This window comes from Oncorhynchus tshawytscha, linkage group LG27, assembly GCF_018296145.1.
Source record: "Oncorhynchus tshawytscha isolate Ot180627B linkage group LG27, Otsh_v2.0, whole genome shotgun sequence".
Lineage (NCBI taxonomy): Eukaryota > Metazoa > Chordata > Actinopteri > Salmoniformes > Salmonidae > Oncorhynchus > Oncorhynchus tshawytscha.
Genome location: NC_056455.1, coordinates 19,217,253 through 19,244,861, shown reverse-complemented (window position 1 = coordinate 19,244,861; position 27,609 = coordinate 19,217,253). Strand labels below are relative to the sequence as shown.

The 27,609-nt window shown below is 48.7% G+C and overlaps 1 protein-coding gene across 2 annotated transcripts in view; it reads right to left on the bottom strand.

Moving 5' to 3' along the window:
• Nucleotides 1-14,515: 14,515 nt before the first annotated feature.
• Nucleotides 14,516-27,609, bottom strand: part of LOC112238972 (speckle type BTB/POZ protein) — a 146,107-nt gene continuing 133,013 nt past the window's right edge. For both annotated transcript variants that reach the window (XM_042307538.1, XM_042307539.1), the window contains exons 9-11: nucleotides 25,445-25,567; nucleotides 18,487-18,629; nucleotides 14,516-15,451 (exon numbers count right to left, since the gene is read on the bottom strand). In XM_042307538.1, the coding sequence (XP_042163472.1) occupies nucleotides 15,307-15,451; nucleotides 18,487-18,629; nucleotides 25,445-25,567 (411 nt within the window). In that variant the 3' untranslated portion in view covers nucleotides 14,516-15,306. The remainder of the gene's footprint in view (nucleotides 15,452-18,486; nucleotides 18,630-25,444; nucleotides 25,568-27,609) is intronic.

Here is a 27,609-nt window from a genome sequence, read left to right as displayed (position 1 = left end):
ACAACACATCTCCATACCCTCCATAGCATTAACCAGTCAACACATCTCCATACCCTCCATAGCATTAACCAGTCAACACAACACATCTCTATACCCTCCATAGCATTAACCAGTCAACACATCTCCATACCCTCCACAGCATTAACCAGTCAACACATCTCTATACCCTCCACAGCATTAACCAGTCAACACCTCTCTATACCCTCCACAGCATTAACCAGTCAACACATCTCTATACCCTCCACAGCATTAACCAGTCAACACATCTCTATACCCTCCACAGCATTAACCAGTCAACACAACACATCTCTATACCCTCCATAGCATTAACCAGTCAACACATCTCCATACCCTCCATAGCATTAACCAGTCAACACAACACATCTCTATACCCTCCATAGCATTAACCAGTCAACACATCTCCATACCCTCCATAGCATTAACCAGTCAACACATCTCTATACCCTCCACAGCATTAACCAGTCAACACAACACATCTCTATACCCTCCATAGCATTAACCAGTCAACACAACCTCTCTATACCCTCCACAGCATTAACCAGTCAACACAACACATCTCTATACCCTCCATAGCATTAACCAGTCAACACAACCTCTCTATACCCTCCACAGCATTAACCAGTCAACACAACACGTCTCTATACCCTCCATAGCATTAACCAGTCAACACAACACATCTCTATACCCTCCATACCAGTCAACACATCATCTCTATACCCTCCACAGCATTAACCAGTCAACACAACACGTCTCTATACCCTCCACAGCATTAACCAGTCAACACCTCTCTATACCCTCCACAGCATTAACCAGTCAACACAACACATCTCTATACCCTCCACAGCATTAACCAGTCAACACCTCTCTATACCCTCCACAGCATTAACCAGTCAACACAACACATCTCTATACCCTCCATAGCATTAACCAGTCACACACATCTCCATACCCTCAGCATTAACCAGCATTAACCAGCATTCAACACATCTCTATACCCTCCACAGCATTAACCAGTCAACACAACACATCTCTATACCCTCCATACCCTCCACAGCATTAACCAGTCAACACAACCTCTCTATACCCTCCACAGCATTAACCAGTCAACACAACACGTCTCTATACCCTCCATAGCATTAACCAGTCATACCCTCCATAGCATTAACCAGTCAACACCTCTCTATACCCTCCACAGCATTAACCAGTCAACACAACACATCTCTATACCCTCCACAGCATTAACCAGTCAACACCTCTCTATACCCTCCATAGCATTAACCAGTCAACACAACACGTCTCTATACCCTCCACAGATTGAGACACGGCCTCTTTGACATGTTCTGTACAAACACCTAATCAGTATTCATAGGTCCCAACAACTTATGGAAAACGGACTGCTGGACAGACAGCAGCATGTGCGCGAGCATGTGTGTTTGTGTATTTATATGTAAATACATGTAAATGTATGTGTCATATGCTTCGTAAACAACAGGTGTAGACTAACAGTGAAATGTGCCTGTATATGTGTATGTATGCATGTATGTATGTATGTATGTGTGTATGTATGTATGTATGCACTTTGTGCATGACACAAGTATTTTTTCCAACAATTGTTTACAGACAGATTATTTCACTTCACTGTATTACAATTCCAGTGGGTCAGAAGTTTACAAACACTAAGTTGACTGTTTCTTTAAACAGCTTGGAAAATTCCTAAAATGATGTCATGGCTTTAGAAGCTTCTGATAGGCTAATTGACATAATTTGAGTCAATTGGAGGTTTACCTGTGGATGTATTTCAAGGCCTACCTTCAAACTCAGTGCATCTTTGCTTGAAATCATGGGAAAATCTAAAGAAAATGTATTTTGTAGACCTCCACAAGTCTGGCTCATCCTTGGGAGCAGTTTCCAAATGCCTTAAGGTACCATGTTCTTCTGTACAAACAATAGTACGCAAGTATAAAGACAATGGGACCACGCAGCCGTCATACCGCTCAGGAAGGAGATACTTATGTTCCACCATAATTTGCAAATAAATTCATTAAAAATGCTACAATGTGATTTTCTGGATTTTTTTTTTCCTAATTTTGTCTGTCATAGTTGAAGTGTACCTATGATGAAAATTACAGGCCTCTCATCTTTTTAAGATGCACAATTGGTGGCTGACTAAATACTTTTTTGCCCCACTGTATGTATGTATGTATGTATGTATGTATGTATGTATGTATGTATGTATGTATATATATATATATATATATATATATGTATGTGTGTGTGTCTGAAGTAGAGTAAAATCCTGGCCGTGGTGTAGCAAGCAGCCTCAAGCCTTCACTTTGCATTTTGAGCGAGACTAAAGATTAAAGCACCTCTCCCAGCAGCTCTCTTACAGGGCACAGCCCAATTATACCTCTCTGGACCTGCACCACAGAGAGAGAGGGGGGGAGGTATGAGCGAGAGGAAGGAAGGAAGGAGATAGTGTATGCAAGAATGTGAAGAGAAGATGGAGAAACAGGAGAGAAAAGAGAGAGAGGGAGCAAACAGACCAAGTGGGGGTCCAAGAGAAAGCAAGAGAGGAAACATAAGGGTGCAATAGAGGGAGAAAAGGGAGAGCTGAACGAGACAAATACGGAGGAATTCAAATGAACAAAAGCCTGTCACACCACCCAACATGTGCAGCCAGGTGCATCCACAGATCAAACAGCCAAGTCTTTTTAAGCCTCCTCTGTAACGAGACCATAGATCAGCATGGCTGGACTGACAGTACAGTAACTGCCTGTCGCTACCCAATGCCTTGCCCTTCAACAGTATGGTTGTATCCCAAATGGCACCCTACCTTTCACCAGAGCCCTATGGACACTGATCAAAAGAAGTGCACTTTTACGAGGAAAAGGTGACAATTGGGAAGCGCCCGTTGTCACCAGACCAATCCCGTCACTATGCCTTGTGCTTCAACTGAATAAGGAACTGTGCCAGATCTATAGATCTGTCTTCTGAGTCCCAGCTAGTGTTGGTTTACTAGCAGTCTAGTGGTTTACGGTTCTAACCTAATTCCTTCCTTCTAGCCTCAGCTCACAGAAAACAGCACAGCAGGCAGCCACAGATCACATGAAGAGTGAAGGTTGGGCGGAGGAGGTGGGCAGACAGAAGCAGGTTAAATCTTCTTCCTCATTTCCTTTCCCCCCCCAAGCCGCCAAAACTGTTCACAGAGATTATGGTTGGTGTTTGTAACTATCAAAGAGACGAGAGATGAAACGAGGAGGAGATTAGTGCACTTTCTCTGTCTTTCTAGCTTATTCTCAGGTACAGGCTCATTACACTGAGTGAATGGAAGAGGAAGGAAGGGAGGGGGAGAGGGCAGGTGTGTGTTAAGACTTCATTCTGAGAACCTTGCGTCAATGGTATAAGTGTGAGCCTTAGTGCTGGCCAGGGTGAGCCTTAGTGCTAGCCAGGGTGAGCCTTAGTGCTAGCCAGGGTGAGCCTTAGTGCTAGCCAGGGTGAGCCTTAGTGCTAGCCAGGGTGAGCCTTAGTGCTAGCCAGGGTGAGCCTTAGTGCTAGCCAGGGTGAGCCTTAGTGCTAGCCAGGGTGAGCCTTAGTGCTAGCCAGGGTGAGCCTTAGTGCTAGCCAGGGTGAGCCTTAGTGCTGGCCAGGGTGAGGTGAGCCTTAGTGCTAGCCAGGGTGAGCCTTAGTGCTAGCCAGGGTGAGCCTTAGTGCTAGCCAGGGTGAGCCTTAGTGCTAGCCAGGGTGAGCCTTAGTGCAGGGTGAGCCTTAGCCAGCCAGGGTGAGCCTTAGTGCTAGCCAGGGTGAGCCTTAGTGCTAGCCAGGGTGAGCCTTAGTGCTAGCCAGGGTGAGCCTTAGTGCTGGCCAGGGTGAGCCTTAGTGCTGGCCAGGGTGAGCCTTAGTGCTGGCCAGGGTGAGCCTTAGTGCTAGCCAGGGTGAGTATGTGTGGCTGAACTGAATATTCCAAGAAGATGGATTTAATCTATTCCAATGACTCACGAGGAGTTGCAAGTTCAAGCTTCTGTATAACCTGTAAATCACTTGTCCTCAAAATGGACAAATGAGCCAAAGAACCTCCCTCTGGCCTCATCTCTCCCAACCCCTCTGGCTGAGGTAAAAGGCTAGATAAATAAGGCATGGCTGTGGGGTCACTGAGGCGTGACCTTTCGGCCCATTTGCTGTGGCACTGCAGCAGGGGGACAGGAGTGCAGCCTCAGCCCTGGTCTGCTGCCCACTCCTCTGGCTCCTCCAGCCCTGCCGCTGCAGACGGTGCATTTTAATCAGCGCTGCGCTAGGATGGCTGGGGCAGTGCATCAAGCTTAACGAGGCTGAGAGAAGCCTTTCATTTACCCACATGCGGGTAACAAATGGACCTGGCCCCACGCTGTCCTTCAAAATCTCACTGTTATGACACAATGTCTGTCTCCTTCCCTCCAGCTCACGCCATCTCTGTTTCTTCTCCTCTGTATTAGCGTGCTCTCTCCTCCCTCCCCACCCTCACGCCCTCCCTCCGTCTTTTTCCCTCCCGTCTCTGCCTGTCCTTGTGCAGTATCTTTCTTTCTGCCTCTCTCCGGCGCTCATCCTCTACCGCCTCTCTCTCCGGCGCTCATCCTCTACCGCCTCTCTCTGGCGCTCATCCTCTACCGCCTCTCTCCGGCGCTCATCCTCTACCGCCTCTCTCTGGCGCTCATCCTCTACCGCCTCTCTCTGGCGCTCATCCTCTACCGCCTCTCTCTGGCGCTCATCCTCTACCGCCTCTCTCTGGCGCTCATCTCTCTACCGCGCTCATCCTCTACCGCCTCTCTCCATCTACCGCCTCTCTCCGGCGCTCATCCTCCACTCCTCTAGTCTTTCAGCTCCTTCCCTCTCCTACCTCTTCTCCTTGTCTTAACCAACAGTGCATCTCTATCGATCACATACCCTCCCTCTACCCCTCTCTCCTCACCATTTCGCTCTCCTTCCTTCTACCAGCTCCCTTTCCTCACTCCTGCTCTCCCCCTTCCTGCCACTCCTAGATGTGTGTGTTGTCCTCCCAGGCAGAGTTCAGCTCCATCACTCATCTGCTCCACAGGTCTCATTAGGGACGGGCCAGGCCAGGAGGGAACATTTTAATAAATAGATGAATGTGACACTGCCATAACAGTGGGTATACACACACACACACACACACGAATGCATACACGTGCAAACACACAAATTAACACACACGCCAATGCGTCTTTGGGGATCTTGAGAAAGATTAAGCCAGGGATGAGCCCGACACTCACGGAATAGAACTCTTTCATTTGATTGTTTCAAGCCAAATGATTCTCCGCGCTCAGACACACACTTCAACCTAGCTTGAATAATAGCAACAAAGTCTCCTCTGTGGCTACACAAACACATACTGATAACAGGGCACCTAGTCACAAACACCCCCCCCACCTACCTACCTCTGCTGCATTGTGCACAATAAGTCTTGCTTCATTAAAGCCAAATCTCATCCACTATCAGTTCACAACCACAGAAGTCGTTTGAACCGCCAGGGAAATACAATTCCATTTCAGGGTTATCTTAATATATGAGCTTGTCTCCCCCTCACTGGTCTGTTGTTATGAGCCAGGCAAACACCCACAATAGCACAATATTGCTCCTGCTCCATCGCACCACAGATTGGAGCTCACAAAGTAATTAGCAGTTTATATATGAGTGTGTGCGTGTGTGTATGCTTATGTGTTAGTGTGCTCTCAGCTCCCTGGTCTAATTCGTTCCCTGCTCTAATTTCTCCATCCGTTGTTAGCAGCCGGTTCATTTCACATATCTGGGGGAGAACGTGTCTGTCTGCCCTCTGTGTGCTGCAGACTATCCTCTCAGAACACTACGGAAGAGTCAGACCAACACCTGCTTTTTACACAAAACTAAACAGACACACCGGGAAGAAGTCATGTGTTTGTTGTCGAAACAAAGTTTTGTGATTTATTTAGTCAAGATCCGTCAATAAACCAGACAGATCTGTACAAGAGGATCAATTCCTTTCCTGTCTAGTTTTCCTTCTCTCACTGTCTTGTCCCATCTCTGTCACCTGATCATCTCCCTTCATCTATCTAGCTATTATCCCCATCTGTCTCCTCTTCCATCTCTCCCCTGAGGCCTCAGTCTTTTTCACTTGTCACAGGAGAGGGAGGGGTCATGTGCTTTGGCAAAGTTGGTGGGGTTATATCCTTCCTGTTTGGTCCTGTCCGGGGGTGTCCTCGGATGGGGCCACAGTGTCTCCTGACCCCTCCCTGTCTCAGCCTCCAGTATTTATGCTGCAGTAGTTTGTGTCGGGGGGCTAGGGTCAGTTTGTTATATCTGGAGTACTTCTCCTGTCCTATTCGGTGTCCTGTGTGAATCTAAGTGTGCGTTCTCTAATTCTCTCCTTCTCTCTTTCTCTCTCTCGGAGGACCTGAGCCCTAGGACCATGCCCCAGGAATACCTGACATGATGACTCCTTGCTGTCCCCAGTCCACCTGACTGTGCTGCTGCTCCAGTTTCAACTGTTCTGCCTTATTATTATTCGACCATGCTGGTCATTTATGAACATTTGAACATCTTGACCATGTTCTGTTATAATCTCCACCCGGCACAGCCAGAAGAGGACTGGCGACCCCACATAGCCTGGTTCCTCTCTAGGTTTCTTCCTAGGTTTTGGCCTTTCTAGGGAGTTTTTCCTAGCCACCGTGCTTCTACACCTGCATTGCTTGCTGTTTGGGGTTTTAGGCTGGGTTTCTGTACAGCACTTTGAGATATCAGCTGATGTACGAAGGGCTATATAAATAAATTTGATTTGATTTGAGTAGAAGACTTATCATACGTGTTGTAGTGTGTAACGGAGTCAGATCGTACAGGATAGTCACCCATGGAGTAGAAGACTTATCATACGTGTTGTAGTGTGTAACGGAGTCAGATCGTACAGGATAGTCACCCATGGAGTAGAAGACTTATCATACGTGTTGTAGTGTGTAACGGAGTCAGATCGTACAGGATAGTCACCCACAGCTTGAAAAGGAGCCAATGGTGCCATTGAATTAGATATTTTTCAGTGGTGAGTATGTTGTCAAGCATGGCGGCGAGGTAGACTTGTTGGCGTGGCAGGGAGCACAAGATCAAGCATGTTGTGGGAGAGGAAACAACACACTCAGTAGTACAGTGAAGCCCGTTACATACTGTACAGAAATAGACCACAGGCATATGATATGACCTTGTATACATTGATTGGTGAGTGTACAGACAGTGTTGTACAACAGTATACTGTATCAATAGAAAATATCAGCCATGTGTTAGGTTATTAGTGGATATGCTGAATGTATGCATGTGAACACATTGTGTGCAGGCTCCTTTATAATCCATCTCCAGGCTTTGCCATTGGAGTTGTCAGGGTTTACAATGCAGTCTGGAAAATCTAGGTAAATTCTAAGCCTTCCCTTTCACAACTGCTTCCCTCCGCCCGTCTTTCCTCCTCCCCCGTCTCCCCCACATCTTCCTCCCCCCCATCTTCTTTTCCTCCTCCCCCATTTTCCTTTCCTCCTCCCCCCACATCTTCCTTTCCTTCTCCTCCTCCCGCCCCCATCTTCCTTTCCTTCTCCTCCTCCCGCCCCCATCTTCCTTTCCTTCTCCTCCTCCCCCATCTTCCTTTCCTTCTCCTCCTCTCCCCATCTTCCTTTCCTTCTCCTCCTCTCCCCAATCTTCTTTTCTCCTCCCCAATCTTCTTTTCTCCTCCCCAATCTTCTTTTCTCCTCCCCATCTTCCTTTTCTCCTCCCCCATCTTCCTTTTCTCCTCCCCATCTTCCTCCCCCCATCTTCCTTTTCTCCTCCCCCCATCTTCCTTTTCTCCTCCCCCATCTTCCTTTTCTCCTCCCCATCTTCCTTCCCCCATCTTCCTTTTCTCCTCCCCCCATCTTCCTTTTCTCCTCCCCCATCTTCCTTTTCTCCTCCCCCCATCTTCCTTTTCTCCTCCCCCCATCTTCCTTTTCTCCTCCCCCATCTTCCTTTTCTCCTCCCCCATCTTCCTTTTCTCCTCCCCCATCTTCCTTTTCTCCTCCCCCATCTTCCTTTTCTCCTCCCCATCTTCCTTTTCTCCTCCCTCCATCTTCCTTTTCTCCTCCTCCCCCATCTTCCTTTCCTCCTCCCCCATCTTCCTTTCCTCCTCCCCCATCTTCCTTTCCTCCTCCCCATCTTCCTTTCCTCCTCCCCCATCTTCCTTTCCTCCTCCCCCATCTTCCTTTCCTCCTCCCCCATCTTCCTTTCCTCCTCCCCCCATCTTCCTTTCCTTCTCCCCCATCTTCCTTTCCTTCTCCCCCATCTTCCTTCCTCCTCCCCCCATCTTCCTTGCCTCCTCCCCCATATCTTCCTTGCCTCCTCCCCCCATATCTTCCTTGCCTCCTCCCCCCCATATCTTCCTTGCCTCCTCCCCCATATCTTCCTTTCATCCTCCCCCATATCTTCCTTTCATCCTCCCCCCCATAACTTCCTTTCCTCCTCCCCCATATCTTCCTTTCCTCCCCCCATATCTTCCTTTCCTCCAACCCATCTTCCTTTCCTCCTCCCTCCCCCACATCTTCCTTTTCCTCCCTCCATCTTCCTTTCCCTCCCCTACCCCCATATCTTCCTTTCCTCCTCCCCCCCATCTTCCTTTCCTCCTCCTCCTCCCCCATCTTCCTTTCCTCCTCCTCCTCCCCATCTTCCTTTCCTCCTCCTCCTCCCCCATCTTCCTCTCCTCCTCCTCTCCCCCATCTTCCTTTCCTCCTCCTCTCCCCATCTTCCTTTCCTCCTCCTCTCCCCCATCTTCCTCCCCCATATTCCTTTCCTCCCCCCTCCCATCTTCCTTTCCTCCCCCACATCTTCCTTTCCTCCACCCATCTCCCTTTCCTCCCCCTCCCATTCCTCCTCCTTCCCCCACATCTTCCTTTCCTTCCCCCATCTTCCTTTCCTTCCCCCCATCTTCCTTTCCTTCCTCCCATCTTCCTTTCCTTCCCCCATCTTCCTTTCCTCCCCCCATCTTCCTTTCCTCCCCCCATCTTCCTTTCCTCCCCCCCATCTTCCTTCCCCCGCCCCCATTACCCTTTCCTCCCCTACCCCATCTTCCTTTCCTCCCCATCCTCCTCCCCCATCTTCCTTTTCCTTCTCCTCCTACTCCCCCATCTTCCTTTCCTCCCCCATCTTCCTTTCCTCCTCCTCCCCCCATCTTCCTTCCCTCTTCCTCCTCCCCCATCTTCCTTTCCTCCTCCTCCCCATCTTCCTTTCCTCCTCCTCCCCCATCTTCCTTTCCCCCTCCTCCCCATCTTCCTTTCCTCCTACCCCATCTTCTTTTCCTCCTATCCCATCTTCCTTTCCTCCTCCTCCTCCTCACCCCATCTTCCTTTCCTCCTCCTCCCCCATCTTCCTTTCCCCCCTCCCCCATCTTCCTTTCCTCCTCCTCCCCCAACTTCCTTCCCTCTTCCTCCGACCCCATCTTCCTTCCCCCATCTTCCTTTCCTCCCCACCCCCATCTTCCTTTCCTCCCCACACCCCATCTTCCTTACCTCCTCCCCCATCTTCACTTTCCTCCTCCCCTCCCATCTTCCTTTCCTCCCCCTCCCCATCTTCCTTTCCTCCTCCTCCTCCTCCTCCTCCCCATCTTCCTTTCCTTCTCCTCCTCCTCCTCCTCCCCATCTTCCTTTCCTTCTCTCCTCCTCCCCCAATCTTCCTTTCCTCCTCCCCCATCTTCCTTTCCTCCTCCCCCCCATCTTCCTTTCCTCCTCCCCCATCTTCCTTTCCTCCTCCCCCCATCTTCCTTTCCTCCCCCCATCTTCCTTTCCTCCTCCCCCATCCTCCTTTCCTCCCCCCCCATCCTCCTTTCCTCCTCCCCCATCCTCCTTTCCTCCTCCCCCCATCTTCCTTTCCTTCTCCCCCCATCTTCCTTTCCTCCTCCCCCCTCCCATCTTCCTTTCCTCCTCCCTCCCCCATCTTCCTTTCCTCCTCCCTCCCCCACATCTTCCTTTCCTCCTCCCTCCCCCCACATCTTCCTTTCCTCCTCCCTCCCCCACATCTTCCTTTCCTCCTCCCTCCCCCCATCTTCCTTTCCTCCTCCCTCCCCCCACATCTTCCTTGCCCTCCATCTTCCTTTCCTCCCCTACCCCCATATCTTCCTTTCCTCCTCCCTCCCCCCATCTTCCTTCCCTCCTCCTCCGACCCCATCTTCCTTTCCTCCTCCTCCCCCATCTTCCTTTCCTCCTCCTCCCCCATCTTCCTTTCCTCCTCCTCACCCATCTTCCTTTCCTCCTCCTCCCCCCATCTTCCTTTCCTCCTCCTCCCCCATCTTCCTTTCCCCCTCCTCCCCCATCTTCCTTTCCTCCTACCCCATCTTCCTTTCCTCCTACCCCATCTTCTTTTCCTCCTACCCTATCTTCCTTTCCTCCTCCTCCTCCTCCCCCATCTTCCTTTCCTCCTCCTCCCCCCATCTTCCTTTCCTCCTCCTCCTCCCCCATCTTCCTTCCTCCTCCTCCTCCCATCCCCCCAACTTCCTTCCCTCTTCCTCCGACCCCATCTTCCTTCCCCCCAATCTTCCTTTCCTCCCCACCCCCATCTTCCTTTCCTCCCCACCCCCATCTTCCTTTCCTCACCCCATCTTCCTTACCTCCTCCCCCATCTTCACTTTCCTCCTCCCCTCCCATCTTCCTTTCCTCCCCCTCCCCATCTTCCTTTCCTCCCCCTCCCCATCTTCCTCCTCCCCCTCCCCATCTTCCTTTCCTCCTCCTCCTCCTCCTCACCCCATCTTCCTTTCCTTCTCCTCCTCCCGCCCCCATCTTCCGTTCCTTCTTCTCCTCCTCCCCATCTTCCGTTCCTTCTTCTCCTCCTCCCCATCTTCCTTTCCTTCTCCTCCTCCCCCAATCTTCTTTTCCTCCCCCCCCATCTTCCTTTTCTCCTCCCCATCTTCCTTTTCTCCTCCCACATCTTCCTTTTCTCCTCCCACATCTTCCTTTTCTCCTCCCACATCTTCCTTTCCTCCTCCCCCATCTTCCTTCCTCCTCCTCCCCATCCTCCTTTCCTCCTCCCCCCATCTTCCTTTCCTTCTCCCCCATCTTCCTTTCCTCCTCCCCCTCCCATCTTCCTTTCCTCCCCACATCTTCCTTTCCTCCTCCCTCCCCACATCTTCCTTTCCTCCTCCCTCCCCCACATCTTCCTTTCCTCCTCCCTCCCCCCCCATCTTCCTTTCCTCCTCCCTCCCCACATCTTCCTTTCCCTCCATCTTCCTTTCCTCCCCTACCCACCATATCTTCCTTACCTCCTCCTCCTCCTCCTCCCCCCATCTTCCTTTCCTCCTCCTCCTCCTCTCCCCATCTTCCTTTCCTCCTCCTCCTCCTCCTCCTCCTCCCCCATCTTCCTTTCCTCCTCCTCCTCCTCTCCCCATCTGCCTTTCCTCCTCCTCCTCCCCCATCTTCCTTTCCTCCCCCCACATCTTCCTTTCCTCCCCCTCCCATCTTCCTTTCCTCCTCCCTCCCCAACATCTTCCTTTCCTCCCCCCATCTTCCTTTCCTCCCCCTCCCATCTTCCTTTCCTTCTCCTCCTACCCCCAATCTTCTTTTCCTCCCCCATCTCCCTTTCCCCCTCCCATCTTCCTTTACTCCTCCCTCAGTCTTCCTTTCCTCCTCCCTCAGTCTTCCTTTCCTCCTCCCTCAGTCTTCCTTTCCTCCTCCCTCAGTCTTCCTTTCCTCCTCCCTCAGTCTTCCTTTCCTCCTCCTCCTCCTCCCCCCATCTTCATTTCCTCCTCCTCCCCCATCTTCCTTTCCTCCTCCCCCACCTTCCTGTCCTCCTCCTCCCCCCATCTTCCTTTCCCTCCCCCATCCTCATTTCCTCCTCCTCCCCCATCTTCCTTTCCTCCTCCTCCCCCCATCTTCCTGTCCTCCCGTCCCCCCATCTTCCTTTCCTCCTCCTCCCCCATCTTCCTTTCCTCCACTTATCTTCCTTTCCTCCTCCTCCCCCCCATCTTCCTTTCCTCCTCACCATCTTCCTTTCCTCCCCTTATTTCCTTTCCTCCTCCTCCTCCTCTCCCCATCTTCCTTTCCTCCTCCTCCTCCTCCTCCCCCATCTTCCTTTTTCCTCCTCCTCATCCCCATCTGCCTTTCCTCCTCCTCCTCCTCCCCCATCTCTCTTTCCTCCCCCACATCTTCCTTTCCTCCCCCTCCCATCTTCCTTTCCTCCTCCCTCCCCCACATCTTCCTTTCCTCCCCCATCTTCCTTTCCTCCCCCTCCCATCTTCCTTTCCTTCTCCTCCTACCCCCAATCTTCTTTTCCTCCCCATCTCCCTTTCCCCCTCCCATCTTCCTTTACTCCTCCCTCAGTCTTCCTTTCCTCCTCCCTCAGTCTTCCTTTCCTCTCCCTCAGTCTTCCTTTCCTCCTCCCTCAGTCTTCCTTTCCTCCTCCTCCTCCCTCCCCCATCTTCATTTCCTCCTCCTCCCCCATCTTCCTTTCCTCCCCCCCCACCTTCCTGTCCTCCTCCTCCCCCCATCTTCCTTTCCTCCCCCCATCCTCATTTCCTCCTCCTCCCCATCTTCCTTTCCTCCTCCCCCCCATCTTCCTGTCCTCCTCGTCCCCCCATCTTCCTTTCCTCCTCCTCCCCCCATCTTCCTTTCCTCCACTTATCTTCCTTTCCTCCTCCTCCCCCATCTTCCTTTCCTCCTCACCATCTTCCTTTCCTCCCCTTATTTCCTTTCCTCCTCCTCTTCCCCCATCTTCCTTTCCTCCTCCTCCTCCCCCATCCACCTTTCCTCCTCCCCCATCTTCCTTTTCTCCTCCTCCTCCCCCCATCTTCCTTTTCTCCTCCTCCCCTCACCCCTCTCTCCCTCCCTCTTCTTCCTGCTGCAGGGCAGAGTGGAGCAGTGGACATCAATCTTAAGGCCGGCTTCTCGTCTTTAGCTGTGGCGGGCTGACACGGCCACAGAGCTTGTTACCCAGTTTACAGCACTGACCTGCTGGCTCATCTCTCACTCCCATTAAGAGAGGCATGGGAAAGAGGGAGAGGGAGGAGGGGAAGGAAGGACAGAGCGACAGACTTTTACAGCATGTATGACAATAGCACACGCCTCTCCTCATCTATCCCTCTATCCAGCCATCTCTCCCCAATGGTCTAAACCGCTGACAGCGCCCCAACACACACACCCAAGGGAAGCTAGAACATGAGTATGTAAAGTAAAGAAGCCAGCTCAGAGGAGTTCTCTCTCCTCAAAGACAGACTTGTTGGTATTATAAAGGAGACCTGACAACAATTCAAGGACAAGGCTTAGTAAGAGGAAGTGTGACTAAACAGTACGTATAGAAATACACTCAATGTGGTTCAAGATGACACGCACATGTACACACACAAACCTTTATCTTAACGGCAGAGTCTTTGCCATGGTTGCAGTGTCTGGAAAGCATACTCAGAGGCTGTTGTGCAAACAGTACTATATCAGAATAGCATATTCTCTCTGGTCTCTATACCGCCCACGGGCCTCTACACCGCTTCTCCCCACGGGCCTCTACACCCCCCCACTAGCCTAGCTTTGCCTGTGACCACTTTCCCCCCCCACTAGCCTAGCTTTGCCTGTGACCACTTCCCCCACTAGCCTAGCTTTGCCCCACTTCCCCTCCCCCCAGCCTAGCTTTGCCTGTGACCACTCCCCCCACTAGCCTAGCTTTGCCTGTGACCACTTCCCCCCCCTCCCCCCACTAGCCTAGCTTTGCCTGTGACCACTTCCCCCACTAGCCTAGCCTGTGACCATTTTCCCTCCCCTCCCACTAGCCTAGCTTTGCCTGTGACCACTCCCCCCCACTAGCCTAGCTTTGCCTGTGACCACTCACATTGTCCATCTCCTACATGCTCCTTCTCTCTACACTAATAATACCAGGGATCACACAAATTCTATCCTAAAAGAGATGTAGGTTGTGTCCCAAATGGCCACCCTAGTCACAAGTAGTGTACTAAACATGGAATAGGGTGCCTTTTGGGCCACAATTGTAGCTACTGTACAGTCTGGATGGTGTGTTAGCTAGTGGACAGAGGTGGCTGGGACATCTGGCAGATGATGACTGATAGACTGGTGTGGAAACAGCTTCTCTAGAGACTTCAGGGTGATGGGAGTGCTGATAGGAGTCCTGCTGAGCTACAACCTCGGTCAACAGAGACAAATCCTGTTCAAATACACACCATTAGCCCAGCAGACCGAGGAGATTACATCTGTAGTCACAGACAGGAAGCACACTAAGACCAAGTCAAACACAACTAGAACTGACAATGCCAACAGGAAAGGCTATACACCAGACACACCCTGGCACTTACAGTACAGTAAGATGAGGTGTGTGTAGGGGATTTAGCAGACTTTGATCATGTGTGGATGAGATGTAAATAGGGCTGAGTGCAGCAGTTTCAAATGAGTGTTTAACCAGTAAATCGTTGGCAGACATGGTCACCACACACACACACACTAATAACAACTCAGTAGATATTGAAAGACAACAAGGCTTTTACAATCCAAAATAGCTGTATTTTGTGTTGAGACTAAACATTTGTTAGCATTTTGACAGTGACGCAGGAGTGCGTTCTAATTCCACCAACGAGGAAAGTAGTCCTGAAAAGGGTCAGAGTAAAAACAGTTGATATAATATGTTTATGTATGTCGTTTTTCTTAGAGAAAAAGGTTGGACATGTTGAACATTAAAACGTGTTCATCTCCATCTTGTTTCTTGCAAAAATCACCTTTCTTTTTGCCCTTCGGCGAGAAAAATGCTTAAAATGTTATTTTGTACAAGATGGATGTCAAACATGAACTACAGGGTGTTTCTCTGCTCAGGGAAGATGACTGGGACATGGTGGCACTTCATCACCCAAAACTTTCTCTTTGTCCATTTTTGGTTATTGTCTGTTTTGTTTGTTTTTCTGATTTCATACATAAAGCTTGGGTTTTTACACAATGCTACAAGGAGGACTTTAAAAAAAAGTAAAGTAAAAAAAAATGCATTTACAACTTCTACCTCCCTCCTATACCCAAACACTCTGTTCTCTACAGGTGTACAGGGTAAGACAAGGTAGTCACTGTCTATGTTCAGTAATCAGGGTGGATCATCCCTTTTTTTCATCGTCTTTGTACCAAATCTACACCATCTCCCTGTATTTTCAGCTGAGGGAGGAGGGAGAGAGGAGCTCTGGTATCAATCTGGGCATCTCTAGGTTCTGGAGGGGGCCTGGAGGAGGAGGAGAGCAGACCCCTCTGTGGTCCCAGGGCAGAGCAGAGCTGGGCAAGGGATCCAGGGACACTAGGACTGTTTGAGGCGTTTGCGTGGGGGTCCCAGGAAGGGGCACTGGGCCGAGGCCAGGGAGCGATAGGCCTCAGCCACCAGGTGGGGGTGGGATGCCACCATGGACTTCCAGCCAGACGTCTCCATCACCTCAGCAGCATGGCTAGAGAATAGAGACAGAGAGAGAGAGAGGTGGGGGAGAAAGAGGAAGGGGCGAGAGAGGGGGAGGGACAAAGAGAGAAAAGTCAGAAGGAGAGGAGGAAAGAGTGAGGCAGAGAGCGAGAAGGAGAGATATTAGCACTGTTCTAACCTGGCCCCTCCCTCCATCCTCCACACAAACCTGACAGACTGCATACCACTGGGCCCTGTGGGAATCCCCAGCCTCCTCACACCCTCAGGGTGCAGTACTGCACTATCACGCACACACATAGCTGGCCTTTAATGACATTTGTTCTGTGTATTAGTGTGTGTGTGTTAATGAAAGTCAATGTGTGTCCAGCAGCATACCTCCCAGACATCCAAGCCCACCTCTGACCCAGTTCCCTGGTAGGGACATGTACCCCCTGCTCCCTCTAATGGCCAATGAGCTGTGAGCTATGAGCTATGAGCTGTGCCTGGGGTTAGCAGACCAGCAAAGGGCACAGAGAGAGCAGCCACAGCTGGAGAGCAGGCCGGGCCCAGGGGGCTGGGGGAGAGGGGGAGGAGAGAGAGAAGGGAGGGGGAGATGAAGGAGAAGCGAAGGGAGGGAAGGAAGAAGAGAGGGAGGGAGAAAATGGAAGGAGAGCGAGAGGAAGAGAGATGGGGGCTAACAGTGGTGTTGACTGCAGGGCGGGGGGAGGGAGGTCTGGGGTTTATTGGTTACATTGTGTAGTTTCTTTTCTATATTCGTCCTCTTTATTGATTTCAGTTGTTGTCGATGTTGTCGAAGGGAGGAGGGTTGATAGCGCTTTGCAAGCCAGAGTCCCCCATGGTCAATTTCCACAACAACAACAATACAGTCAAATTAAACTGGCATAATGCCCATAACCACAATTAATGACCAGGATTAGGAGTGGAATCACAGGAGAGAGAGAGAGGACAGAGAGAGAGGGAGAGAGAGAGAGAGGACAGAGAAGGAGAGAGAGGAGTAGGACAGAGAGAGAGGACAGAGAGAGAGGAGTAGGACAGAGAGAGAGAGAGAGGACAGAGGAGTAGGACAGAGAGAGGAGAGAGAGAGAAAGAGGACAGAGGAGTAGGACAGAGAGAGGAGTAGGACAGAGAGAGAGAGAGAGAACAGAGGAGTAGGAGGGAGAGAGAGAGAGAGAGAACAGAGGAGTAGGAGAGAGAGAGAGAGAACAGAGGAGTAGGAGAGAGAGAGAGAGAGAGAGAGAGAGAACAGAGGAGTAGGTGAGAGAGAGAGAGTGAGAGAGAACAGAGGAGTAGGAGAGAGAGAGAGAACAGAGGAGTAGGAGAGAGAGAGAGGACAGAGTAGTAGGAGAGAGAGAGGACAGGAGTAGAGGAGAGAGAGAGAGAGGACAGAGGAGTAGAGGAGAGAGAGAGAGGACAGAGTAGAGGAGAGAGAGAGAGAGGACAGAGGAGTAGAGGAGAGGACAGAGGAGTAGAGAGAGAGAGAGAGAGGGGACAGAGGAGTAGGAGAGAAGAGAGAGGACAGAGGAGTAGGAGAGAGAGAGAGAGAGAGAGAGGACAGATGAGTGAGAGAGAGAGGACAGAGGAGTAGGAGAGAGAGAGAGGACAGAGGAGTAGGAGTAGGAGAGAGAGAGAGAGAGAGAGAGAGGACAGAGTATGAGAGAGGGGGGTCAGAGCGTAAGGTAACGGGGGAGAGGGTGACTGAGAAAGGAAAAAACGACTCAGACGGAGAAAGAAAAGAGTGGATATGTGCAGGAGTAGGGACTGAAGAGAGTGCAGAATATAGAGGACCAAGGCCCTCTTCACATAATTAAAATGCCCTTATTGGTATGGCAAGTTCAATGGATGGCCTTCGTCAGTGTTGACTAAAGGGAAGGGTAATGTCGTGTTCACATTAATGTTGACGAATCATAAACAACCAGCACATTGAGGAGCAACCTCATGCCGTGTATGGCCTCGGTCATAGAGAATCGCTCTAGTTAAAGGGATACTTCGGGACATTGGTAATGAAGCCCTTTATCTACTTCCCCAAAGACAGATACAATTGTGGATACCATTTTTACGCCTCTGTGTATGAAGGAAGATAGAGGTAGTTTTGCAAGTCAATGCCTTGAAGTCTATGACTATCTGCTAGCATGCTACCTCTAACTCCCTTCATACTGGACACATTGCTATAACAATGGTGTCCACCAATTCATCTGACTCTGAGGAAGTAGAGAAAGGGCCTCATTCTGAAAACCCAAAGTATACCTTTTTTTCACCTGCCATACAAGTTTAGATTTGTCAAAACATGTTTGCTGCTAAATTGCCCCTGTTAATATGGCACAAAATTGGTCTGAGAAGAGGTAAAATACTATTTCCAAAAAGAGTAATCGAGCTCCCAGTGAAAATGAATGACGATATTTCTGTGTTAGGCATTTAGCGAAAATGTGAAAATGTTCTGAGTGAGGGATAAAGTAACAGTGTGTGTTAGGTATATAGAGAGTGTTCTGAGTGAGGGGTACAGTAACGGTATGTGTGTGAGGAGTATAGAATGAGAGCGGGGTGCAGTGTGTGTGTGTGTGAGTGAGGAGTATAGAATGAGAGTGGGGTGCAGTGTGTGTGTGAGTGAGTGAGGAGTATAGAATGAGAGCGGGGTGCAGTGTGTGTGTGAGTGAGTGAGGAGTATAGAATGAGAGCGGGGTGCAGTGTGTGTGTGAGTGAGTGAGGAGTATAGAATGAGAGCGGGGTGCAGTGTGTGTGTGAGTGAGTGAGGAGTATAGAATGAGAGCGGGGTGCAGTGTGTGTGTGTGTGAGTGAGGAGTATAGAATGAGAGCGGGGTGCAGTGTGTGTGTGTGTGAGTGAGGAGTATAGAATGAGAGCGGGGTGCAGTGTGTGTGTGTGTGAGTGAGGAGTATAGAATGAGAGCGGGGTGCAGTGTGTGTGTGAGTGAGTGAGGAGTATAGAATGAGAGCGGGGTGCAGTGTGTGTGTTTGAGTGAGGAGTATAGAATGAGAGCGGGGTGCAGTGTGTGTGTGAGTGAGTGAGGAGTATAGAATGAGAGCGGGGTGCAGTGTGTGTGTGCCACTCACTAGTTGATGAAGTCCACAGCCTGTGTTTTGAGTTGGTCTGCACTGTGCAGGTCTGCCAGGATGAGGATCTCTGCAGTGTTCTCCACAGACAGACTGGTGCACAGAGCATCCTCACACATCACCTTCAGCCTCTCCAGAGCATACTGACAGAGAGACGGGGGGGGGAGAAAACTAATACATTTGTACTTGCTATCTATCACCATTTACAATAGGAAATGCTGGACTGTGTAATGATTTCATAACATCAAATTGCTCCTGTCACGTCAATGAAGCTAGTTTGACTTTGAGAGAGAGGGAGAGGGTTTGAAAAGGAGTGTTGACAGTGAGTGGTGGAGGTGGAGCGCGGGAACCAGGGAGAGAGAGCAGAGATCATGGTAGTGTGTAAACACTGAAAGGTGATTTATCTGACGTCCTCCAACTCAACACACCACGGTGCAGTACACCCACAGTGTAGACAAACACACACAACTCTGATGCAGAAAGTCACTCACAAAAGGCCACTTTCCACACACTGACAGATAGGCGAGTGTGTCCTTGTGTGAAAATGGGCACATCACATATACACTACATGACCAAAAGTATGGACACCTGCACGTCAAACATCTCATTCCAAAACCATGGGCATTAATATGGAGATGGTCCCCCCTTTGCTGCAATAACAGCCTCCTGGGAAGGCTTTCCACTAGATGTTGGAACATTGCTGGAGGGACTTGCTTCCATTCAGCCACAAGAGCATTTGTGAGATCAGGCACTGATGTTGGGCGATTAGGCCTGGCTCGCAGTCGGCGTTCCAATTCATCCCAAAGGTGTTCGATGGGGTTGAGGTCAGGGCTCTGTGCAGGCCAGTCAAGTTCTTCCACATCGATCTCGTCAAACCATTTCTGTATGAACCTCACTTTGTGCACGGGGGCATTGTCCTGCTGAAACAGGAAAGGGCCTTCCCCAAACTGTTGGCACAAATTTGGAAGCACAGAATTTAGAATGTCATTGTATGATGTAGAGTTAAAATTTCCCTTTACTGGAACTAAGGGGCCTAGCCCGAACCATGAAAAACAGCCCCGGACCATTATTCCACCAAACGTTACAGTTGGCACAATGCATTGGGGCAAATAGCGTTCTCCTGGCATCCGCCAAACCCAGATTCGTCTGTCGGACTGCAAGATGGTGAAGCGCAAGTCATCACTCCAGAGAACGCTTTCCACTGCTCCAGCGAGCTTTACACCACTCCAGACGACGCTAGGCTGCTCGGCTATAGAAGCTCCTGACAAACAGTTCTTATGCTGACGTTGCTTCCAAAGGCAATTTGGAACTCGGAAGTGAGTGTTGCAACCGAGAGCAGACAATTTTTAAGCGCTACGAGCTTCAGCACTCCGTCCCATTCTATGAGCTTGTGTGGCCTACCACTTCACGGCTGAGCCTTTGTTGCTCCTAGACGTTTCCACTTCATAATAACAGCACTTAAAGTTGACCAGGGGAGCTCTAGCAGGGCAGAAATTTGACAAACTGACTTGTTAGGATGCCACCTTTCCATGACAGTGCCACGTTGAAAGTCACTGAGCTCTTCAGTAAGGCCATTCCACTGCCAATGTTTGTATATGGAGATTGCATGGCTGTGTGCTTGATTTTATACACCTGTCAGAAATGGCTGTGGCTTTTTTTACACCTTTATTTAACTAGGCAAGTCAGTTAAGAACACATTCTTATTTTCAATGATGGCCTAGGAAAGGTGGGTTAACTGCCTTGTTCATTGGCAGAATGACAGATTTTCACTGTGTCAGCTCAGGGGATCCAATCTTGCAACCTTACAGTTAACTAGTCCAACGCTCTAACCACCTGATTACATTGCACTCCACGAGGAGCCTGACTGTTACACGAATGCAGTAAGCCAAGGTAAGTTGCTAGCTAGCATTAAATGTATCTTATAAAAAAAACTATCAATCAATCAATCATCATAATCATAACTACACATGGTTGATGATATTATTAGTTTATCTAGCGTGTCCTGCGTTGCATATAATCGATGCGGTGCGTATTCGTGAAAAAGGACTGTCGTTGCTCCAAACTGTACCTAACCATAAACATCAATGCCTTTCTTAAAATCAATACACAGAAGTTGATATTTTTAAACCTGCATATTTAGCTAAAAGAAATCCAGGTTAGCAGGCAATATTAACCAGGTGAAATTGTGTCACTTCTCTTGCATTCATTGCATGCAGTCAGTGTATATGCAACAGTTTGGGCCGCCTAATTTACCAGAATTTTCGTAATTATGACATAACATTGAAGGTTGTGCAATGTAACAGGAATATTTAGACTTATGGATGCCACCCGTTAGATAAAATACGGAACGGTTCCGTATTTCACTGAAAGAATAAACGTCTTGTTTTCGAGATGATATTTTCCGGATTCGACCATATTAATGACCTAAGGCTCATATTTCTGTGTGTTATTACGTTATAACTAAGTCTATGATTTGATAGAGCAGTCTGAGCAGTGGTAGGCACCAGCAGGCTTCAAATCAAATCAAATCAAATTTTATTTGTCACATACACATGGTTAGCAGATGTTAATGCGAGTGTAGCGAAATGCTTGTGCTTCTAGTTCCGACAATGCAGTAATAAAAAGCAAGTAATCTAACTAACAATTCCCAAAAAAACTACTGTCTTATACACAGTGTAAGGGGATAAAGAATATGTACATAAGGATATATGAATGAGTGATGGTACAGAGCAGCATAGGCAAGATACAGTAGATGATATCGAGTACAGTATATACATATGAGATAAGTATGTAAACCAAGTGGCATAGTTAAAGTGGCTAGTGATACATGTATTACATAAGGATGCAGTCGATGATATAGAGTACAGTATCAACGTATGCATATGAGATGAACAATGTAGGGTAAGTAACATTATATAAGGTAGCATTGTTTAAAGTGGCTAGTGATATATTTACATAATTTCCCATCAATTCCCATGATTAAAGTGGCTGGAGTAGAGTCAGTGTCATTGACAGTGTGTTGGCAGTAGCCACTCAATGTTAGTGGTGGCTGTTTAACAGTCTGATGGCCTTGAGATAGAAGCTGTTTTTCAGTCTCTCGGTCCCAGCTTTGATGCACCTGTACTGACCTCGCCTTCTGGATGACAGCGGGGTGAACAGGCAGTGGCTCGGGTGGTTGATGTCCTTGATGATCTTTATGGCCTTCCTGTAGCATCGGGTGGTGTAGGTGTCCTGGAGGGCAGGTAGTTTGCCCCCGGTGATGCGTTGTGCAGACCTCACTACCCTCTGGAGAGCCTTACGGTTGAGGGCGGTGCAGTTGCCATACCAGGCGGTGATACAGCCCGCCAGGATGCTCTCGATTGTGCATCTGTAGAAGTTTGTGAGTGCTTTTGGTGACAAGCCGAATTTCTTCAGCCTCCTGAGGTTGAAGAGGCGCTGCTGCGCCTTCCTCACGATGCTGTCTGTGTGAGTGGACCAATTCAGTTTGTCTGTGATGTGTATGCCGAGGAACTTAAAACCCTGCTACCCTCTCCACTACTGTTCCATCGATGTGGATAGGGGGATGTTCCCTCTGCTGTTTCCTGAAGTCCACAATCATCTCCTTAGTTTTGTTGACGTTGAGTGTGAGGTTATTTTCCTGACACCACACCCCGAGGGCCCTCACCTCCTCCCTGTAGGCCGTCTCGTCGTTGTTGGTAATCAAGCCTACCACTGTTGTGTCGTCCGCAAACTTGATGATTGAGTTGGAGGCGTGCATGGCCACGCAGTCGTGGGTGAACAGGGAGTACAGGAGAGGGCTCAGAACGCACCCTTGTGGGGCCCCAGTGTTGAGGATCAGCGGGGAGGAGATGTTGTTGCCTACCCTCACCACCTGGGGGCGGCCCGTCAGGAAGTCCAGTACCCAGTTGCACAGGGCGGGGTCGAGACCCAGGGTCTCGAGCTTGATGACGAGCTTGGAGGGTACTATGGTGTTGAATGCCGAGCTGTAGTCGATGAACATCATTCTCACATAGGTATTCCTCTTGTCCAGATGGGTTAGGGCAGTGTGCAGTGTGGTTGAGATTGCATCGTCTGTGGACCTATTTGGGCGGTAAGCAAATTGGAGTGGGTCAAGGGTGTCAGGTAGGGTGGAGGTGATATGGTCCTTGACTAGTCTCTCAAAGCACTTCATGATGACGGATGTGAGTGCTACGGGGCGGTAGTCGTTTAGCTCAGTTACCTTAGCTTTCTTGGGAACAGGAACAATGGTGGCCCTCTTGAAGCATGTGGGAACAGCAGACTGGTATAGGGATTGATTGAATATGTCCGTAAACACACCGGCCAGCTGGTCTGCGATTGCTCCGAGGGCGCGGCTGGGGATGCCGTCTGGGCCTGCAGCCTTGCGAGGGTTAACACGTTTAAATGTCTTACTCACTTCGGCTGCAGTGAAGGAGAGACCGCATGTTTCCGTTGCAGGCCGTGTCAGTGGCACTGTATTGTCCTCAAAGCAGGCAAAAAAGTTATTTAGTCTGCCTGGGAGCAAGACATCCTGGTCCGTGACTGGGCTGGGTTTCTTCCTGTAGTCCGTGATTGACTGTAGACCCTGCCACATACCTCTTGTGTCTGAGCCGTTGAATTGAGATTCTACTTTGTCTCTGTACTGGCGCTTAGCTTGTTTGATAGCCTTGCGGAGGGAATAGCTGCACTGTTTGTATTCAGTCATGTTACCAGACACCTTGCCCTGATTAAAAGCAGTGGTTCGTGCCTTCAGTTTCACACGAATGCTGCCATCAATCCACGGTTTCTGGTTAGGGAATGTTTTAATCGTTGCTATGGGAACGACATCTTCAACGCACGTTCTAATGAACTCGCACACCGTATCAGCGTATTCGTCAATGTTGTTGTCTGACGCGATACGAAACATCTCCCAGTCCACACGATGGAAGCAGTCTTGGAGTGTGGAGTCAGCTTGGTCGGACCAGCGTTGGACAGACCTCAGCGTGGGAGCTTCTTGTTTTAGTTTCTGTCTGTAGGCAGGGATCAACAAAATGGAGTCGTGGTCAGCTTTTCCGAAAGGGGGGCGGGGCAGGGCCTTATATCCGTCGCGGAAGTTAGAGTAACAATGATCCAGGGTCTTTCCACCCCTGGTTGCGCAATCGATATGCTGATAAAATTTAGGGAGTCTTGTTTTCAGATTAGCCTTGTTAAAATCCCCAGCTACAATGAATGCAGCCTCCGGGTAAATCGTTTCCAGTTTGCAGAGAGTTAGATAAAGTTCGTTTAGAGCCATCGATGTGTCTGCTTGGGGGGGGATATATACGGCTGTGATTATAATCGAAGAGAATTCTCTTGGTAGATAATGCGGTCTACATTTGATTGTGAGGAATTCTAAATCAGGTGAACAGAAGGATTTGAGTTCCTGTATGTTTCTTTCATCACACCATGTCACGTTAGTCATAACGTAAGCATTCATTCAAACAGCACTTTCGTGCGTTTGCCAGCAGCTCTTCGTTGTGCTTCAAGCATTGAGCTGTTTATGACTTCAAGCCCATCAACTCCCGAGATTAGGCTGGTGTAACCGATGTGAAATGGCTAGCTAGTTAGCGGGGTGCGCACTAATACTGTTTCAAACGTCACTCGCTCTGAGACTTGGAGTAGTTGTTCCCCTTGCTCTGCATGGGTAACGCTGCTTTGAGGGTGGCTGTTGTCGATGTGTTCCTGGTTCGAGCCCAGGTAGCGGCGAGGAGAGGGACGGAAGCTATGCTGTTACACTGGCAATACTAAAGTGCCTATAAGAACATCCAATAGTCAAAGGTATATGAAAAACAAATCGTATAGAGAGAAATAGTCCTATAATTCCTATAATAACTACAACCTAAAACTTCTTACCTGGGAATATTGAAGTCTCATGTTAAAAGGAACCACCTTTCATATGTTCTCATGTTCTGAGCAAGGAACTGAAACGTTAGCTTTCTTACATGGCACATATTGCACTTTTACTTTCTTCTCCAACACTTTGTTTTTGCATTATTTAAACCAAATTGAACATGTTTCATTATTTATTTGAGGCTAAATACATTTTATTGATGTATTATATTAAGTTAAAATCAGTGTTCATTCAGTATTGTTGTAATTGTCATTATTAGAAATTAATTTTTTAAAATTGTATTTTAATTTGAACTTTTAAATCGTCCGATTAATCGGTATCGGCTTTTTTGGTCCTCCAATAGAGGTCCTCGACCTCTAATATATAGTGTACGTACCCACACACAAAGCCCCACAACAAGCTAATCTTCAGACTGCAGCCAGGAGAACTGATTCAGAGGTGTGTGTGTGTGTGTGTGTGTGTGTATTACATAAGAGCTGTACTATTGTGTAGCCAGAGAGGCTGCTGGGATAGCATCAGAGGGGTAAGGAGGATCTTAGTGAGACCTGGCCTTGGCCTCCAGTTATTCCAGCAGCTCCCTACAGAGTTAACCACATGCACCGTTATTAAATAAATCACACACACTGCATGAGAAAAGAGAGGGAAGGAAATGAATGGGAGGAGAGAGGATGAATGCAGGGTTAAGATGAGGGAGTGTCACAAAAGGAATCCTTGAGGAGCGAAGGGCAGCACTTAACACAAACAATGTAGGGTGTGTGTTTGTGTGTGTGTGTGTGTGTGTGTGTGCGCTCGTGCATCAACAGATCTGGGGTCCTAGAAAATACTCAAATATGTTGACAGAAAACCAAGGAAGTTATGGAGGTTGAATTCTGCCACATTCAGTTAATTTATTTAGAGTCACATAGACCTAGCATCATTCTGCACACAGGACCACTACATATGGTACATAGCATCACATACACCTCACACACATGAACATAACATACTGTAACGCCAGGGAACATTATAACATATGATATACTCACTCATCCATACAATATAATATCAGATACAATATACACACCTCCTCATTCCTCCTCCACCCACACTAACCTTGTCTGCCGCAGCCAGCAGGTCGTCAGCCATCTTGTCCAGGTTGGGGGCTTTGCCCGTGTAGATGAAGCACATCATCTCCTTGAACACCTCGGGCTCCACATCGTTAATCTCCACACGGTTCTGGAGGAGGAGAGAAGAGACCAGGGGAGTGCTCAGAGCCTATATTACCACAACTTCCCAACATCAGATCCATTATGAACACTCCATTATGAACACTCCATTGACTGTGATCCTGTTCCAGCAGTCTTCCAATGATGCAGTCTGCTTATCTCATTTCAAATAGGTGAAGTTAACCATCTATCTACACTGAACAAAAATATAAACGCAACATGTAAAGTGCTGGTCCCATGTTTCATGGGCTGAAATATAAGATCCCAGAAATGTTCCATACACACAAAAAGGTCATTTGTGCACAAAATCAGTTTACATTCCTGTTAGTGAGCATTTTTCCTTGGCCAAGATAATCCAGCCACCTGACAGGTGAGGCATCTCAAGAAAGTGATTGAATAGCATGCACATTACACAGGTGCACCTTGTGCTGGGGGCAATAAAGGCCACTCTAAAATGTAACGTTTTGTCACACAAAACAATGCTACAGATGTCTCAAGTTGAGGGAGCGTGCAATTAGCATGCTGACTGCAAGAATGTGCACCAGAGCTGTTGCCAGAGATTTTAATGTTCATTTCTCTACCATAAGCCGCCTTAAACGCCGTTTTAGAGAATTTGGCAATACATCCAAAAGGCATCACAACTGAAGACCACGTGTAACCACGCCAGCCCAGGACCTCCACATCTGGATTCTTCACCTGCGGGACAGTCGGGGGAGGGGGGGAAGAGGAAGGGGGTGCTGAGGAGTGTTTGTCTGCCTGTAACTCTGTAATAAAGCCCTTTTGTTGGGAAAAACGTATTCTGATTTGCTGGACCTGGCTCCGCAGTGGGTGGGCCTATGCCCTCCCAGGCCCACCCATGGCTGCGCCCCTGCCCAATCATTTGAAATCCATAGATTTGGGCCTAATGAATTTATTTCAATTGACAGATTTTCTTATGAACTATAACTCTGTAAAATCGCTGCGTTTATATTTTTGCTCAGTAAAGCTAATTTTCTATCTACTTTATCATTCATGTTTATACATATAAAACACACACACACACACACACACACACCAAATAGTTGTGAGCAGACCAGAGCACCAGAACACCTCTGAAACAGTCTGAACACGTTCAACCCCAAAATTGAAAACAGCATTTTAGATGTGTTTTTTCCTCCACAGTCGATTCCTGGAATTAATCCGGAGCATTCGTTCCCAACGAACGGTGCCTGCAGCCAACGGCAAGCACTCTTTATCGCTCGTCGGCACGGTAACGGTAACCCTGAACCCTTTTCTCCGCTCCGAGAGGCAGAACAAGGCAGTAAACCAATTATGTTGCTGGTTTATCGTCGTCACAGCGACCTGAGGTATTTCAGCGGGGTCAGGCCGGGTATACAGACAGCTCATAGTACATTAATGTTCCACTCTGGACACTAACAAAACAGCACACTACAAATCAACCCATTACACATTAGCACAGACATACACGTGTTTGTTTATCACCAACAGACACAAACATTTGTGCTGTACAGAGAGTACACGTGATCTTTCATGATCTACCAACACACACACACAAGACTTGGCTATTATTGTGTTTATTTACAAATGCATTTATTCTCCCTCTATAGACTGGTGAATCTGTTATCTCTATCAAATGGGGACACATTCCTCCCCCTCTCCCTGATGAAGACGCCCACTTATATACCAATTAAGATGCATTTCCTCGCTTTGTGCTTTATAATTTCCCCATTTAAGCAGGGCCCGCATCAATATTCTGCCAACACAACCTCTAAATCACTGATGTTCAATCTCACCACCTCCCTATCAGATGAGCAGGACCCACCATGGCACGGGGCTCACACACACACCAAGGATCTATTTTGGTCAAACTCCCACAAATCCTACAGTTATAGATCTTACAGTGAGCCTGCCAACTCCATGCAGACGAGGCAACATTCTGGAAGGGTACAGTAACCGTGTAGACATCTTTTAGAAAAGGCTGTTGCACAGCAACTCACTGCCTTCCTGAAGACAAACAATGTATACAAAATGCTTCAGTCTGGTTTTAGACCC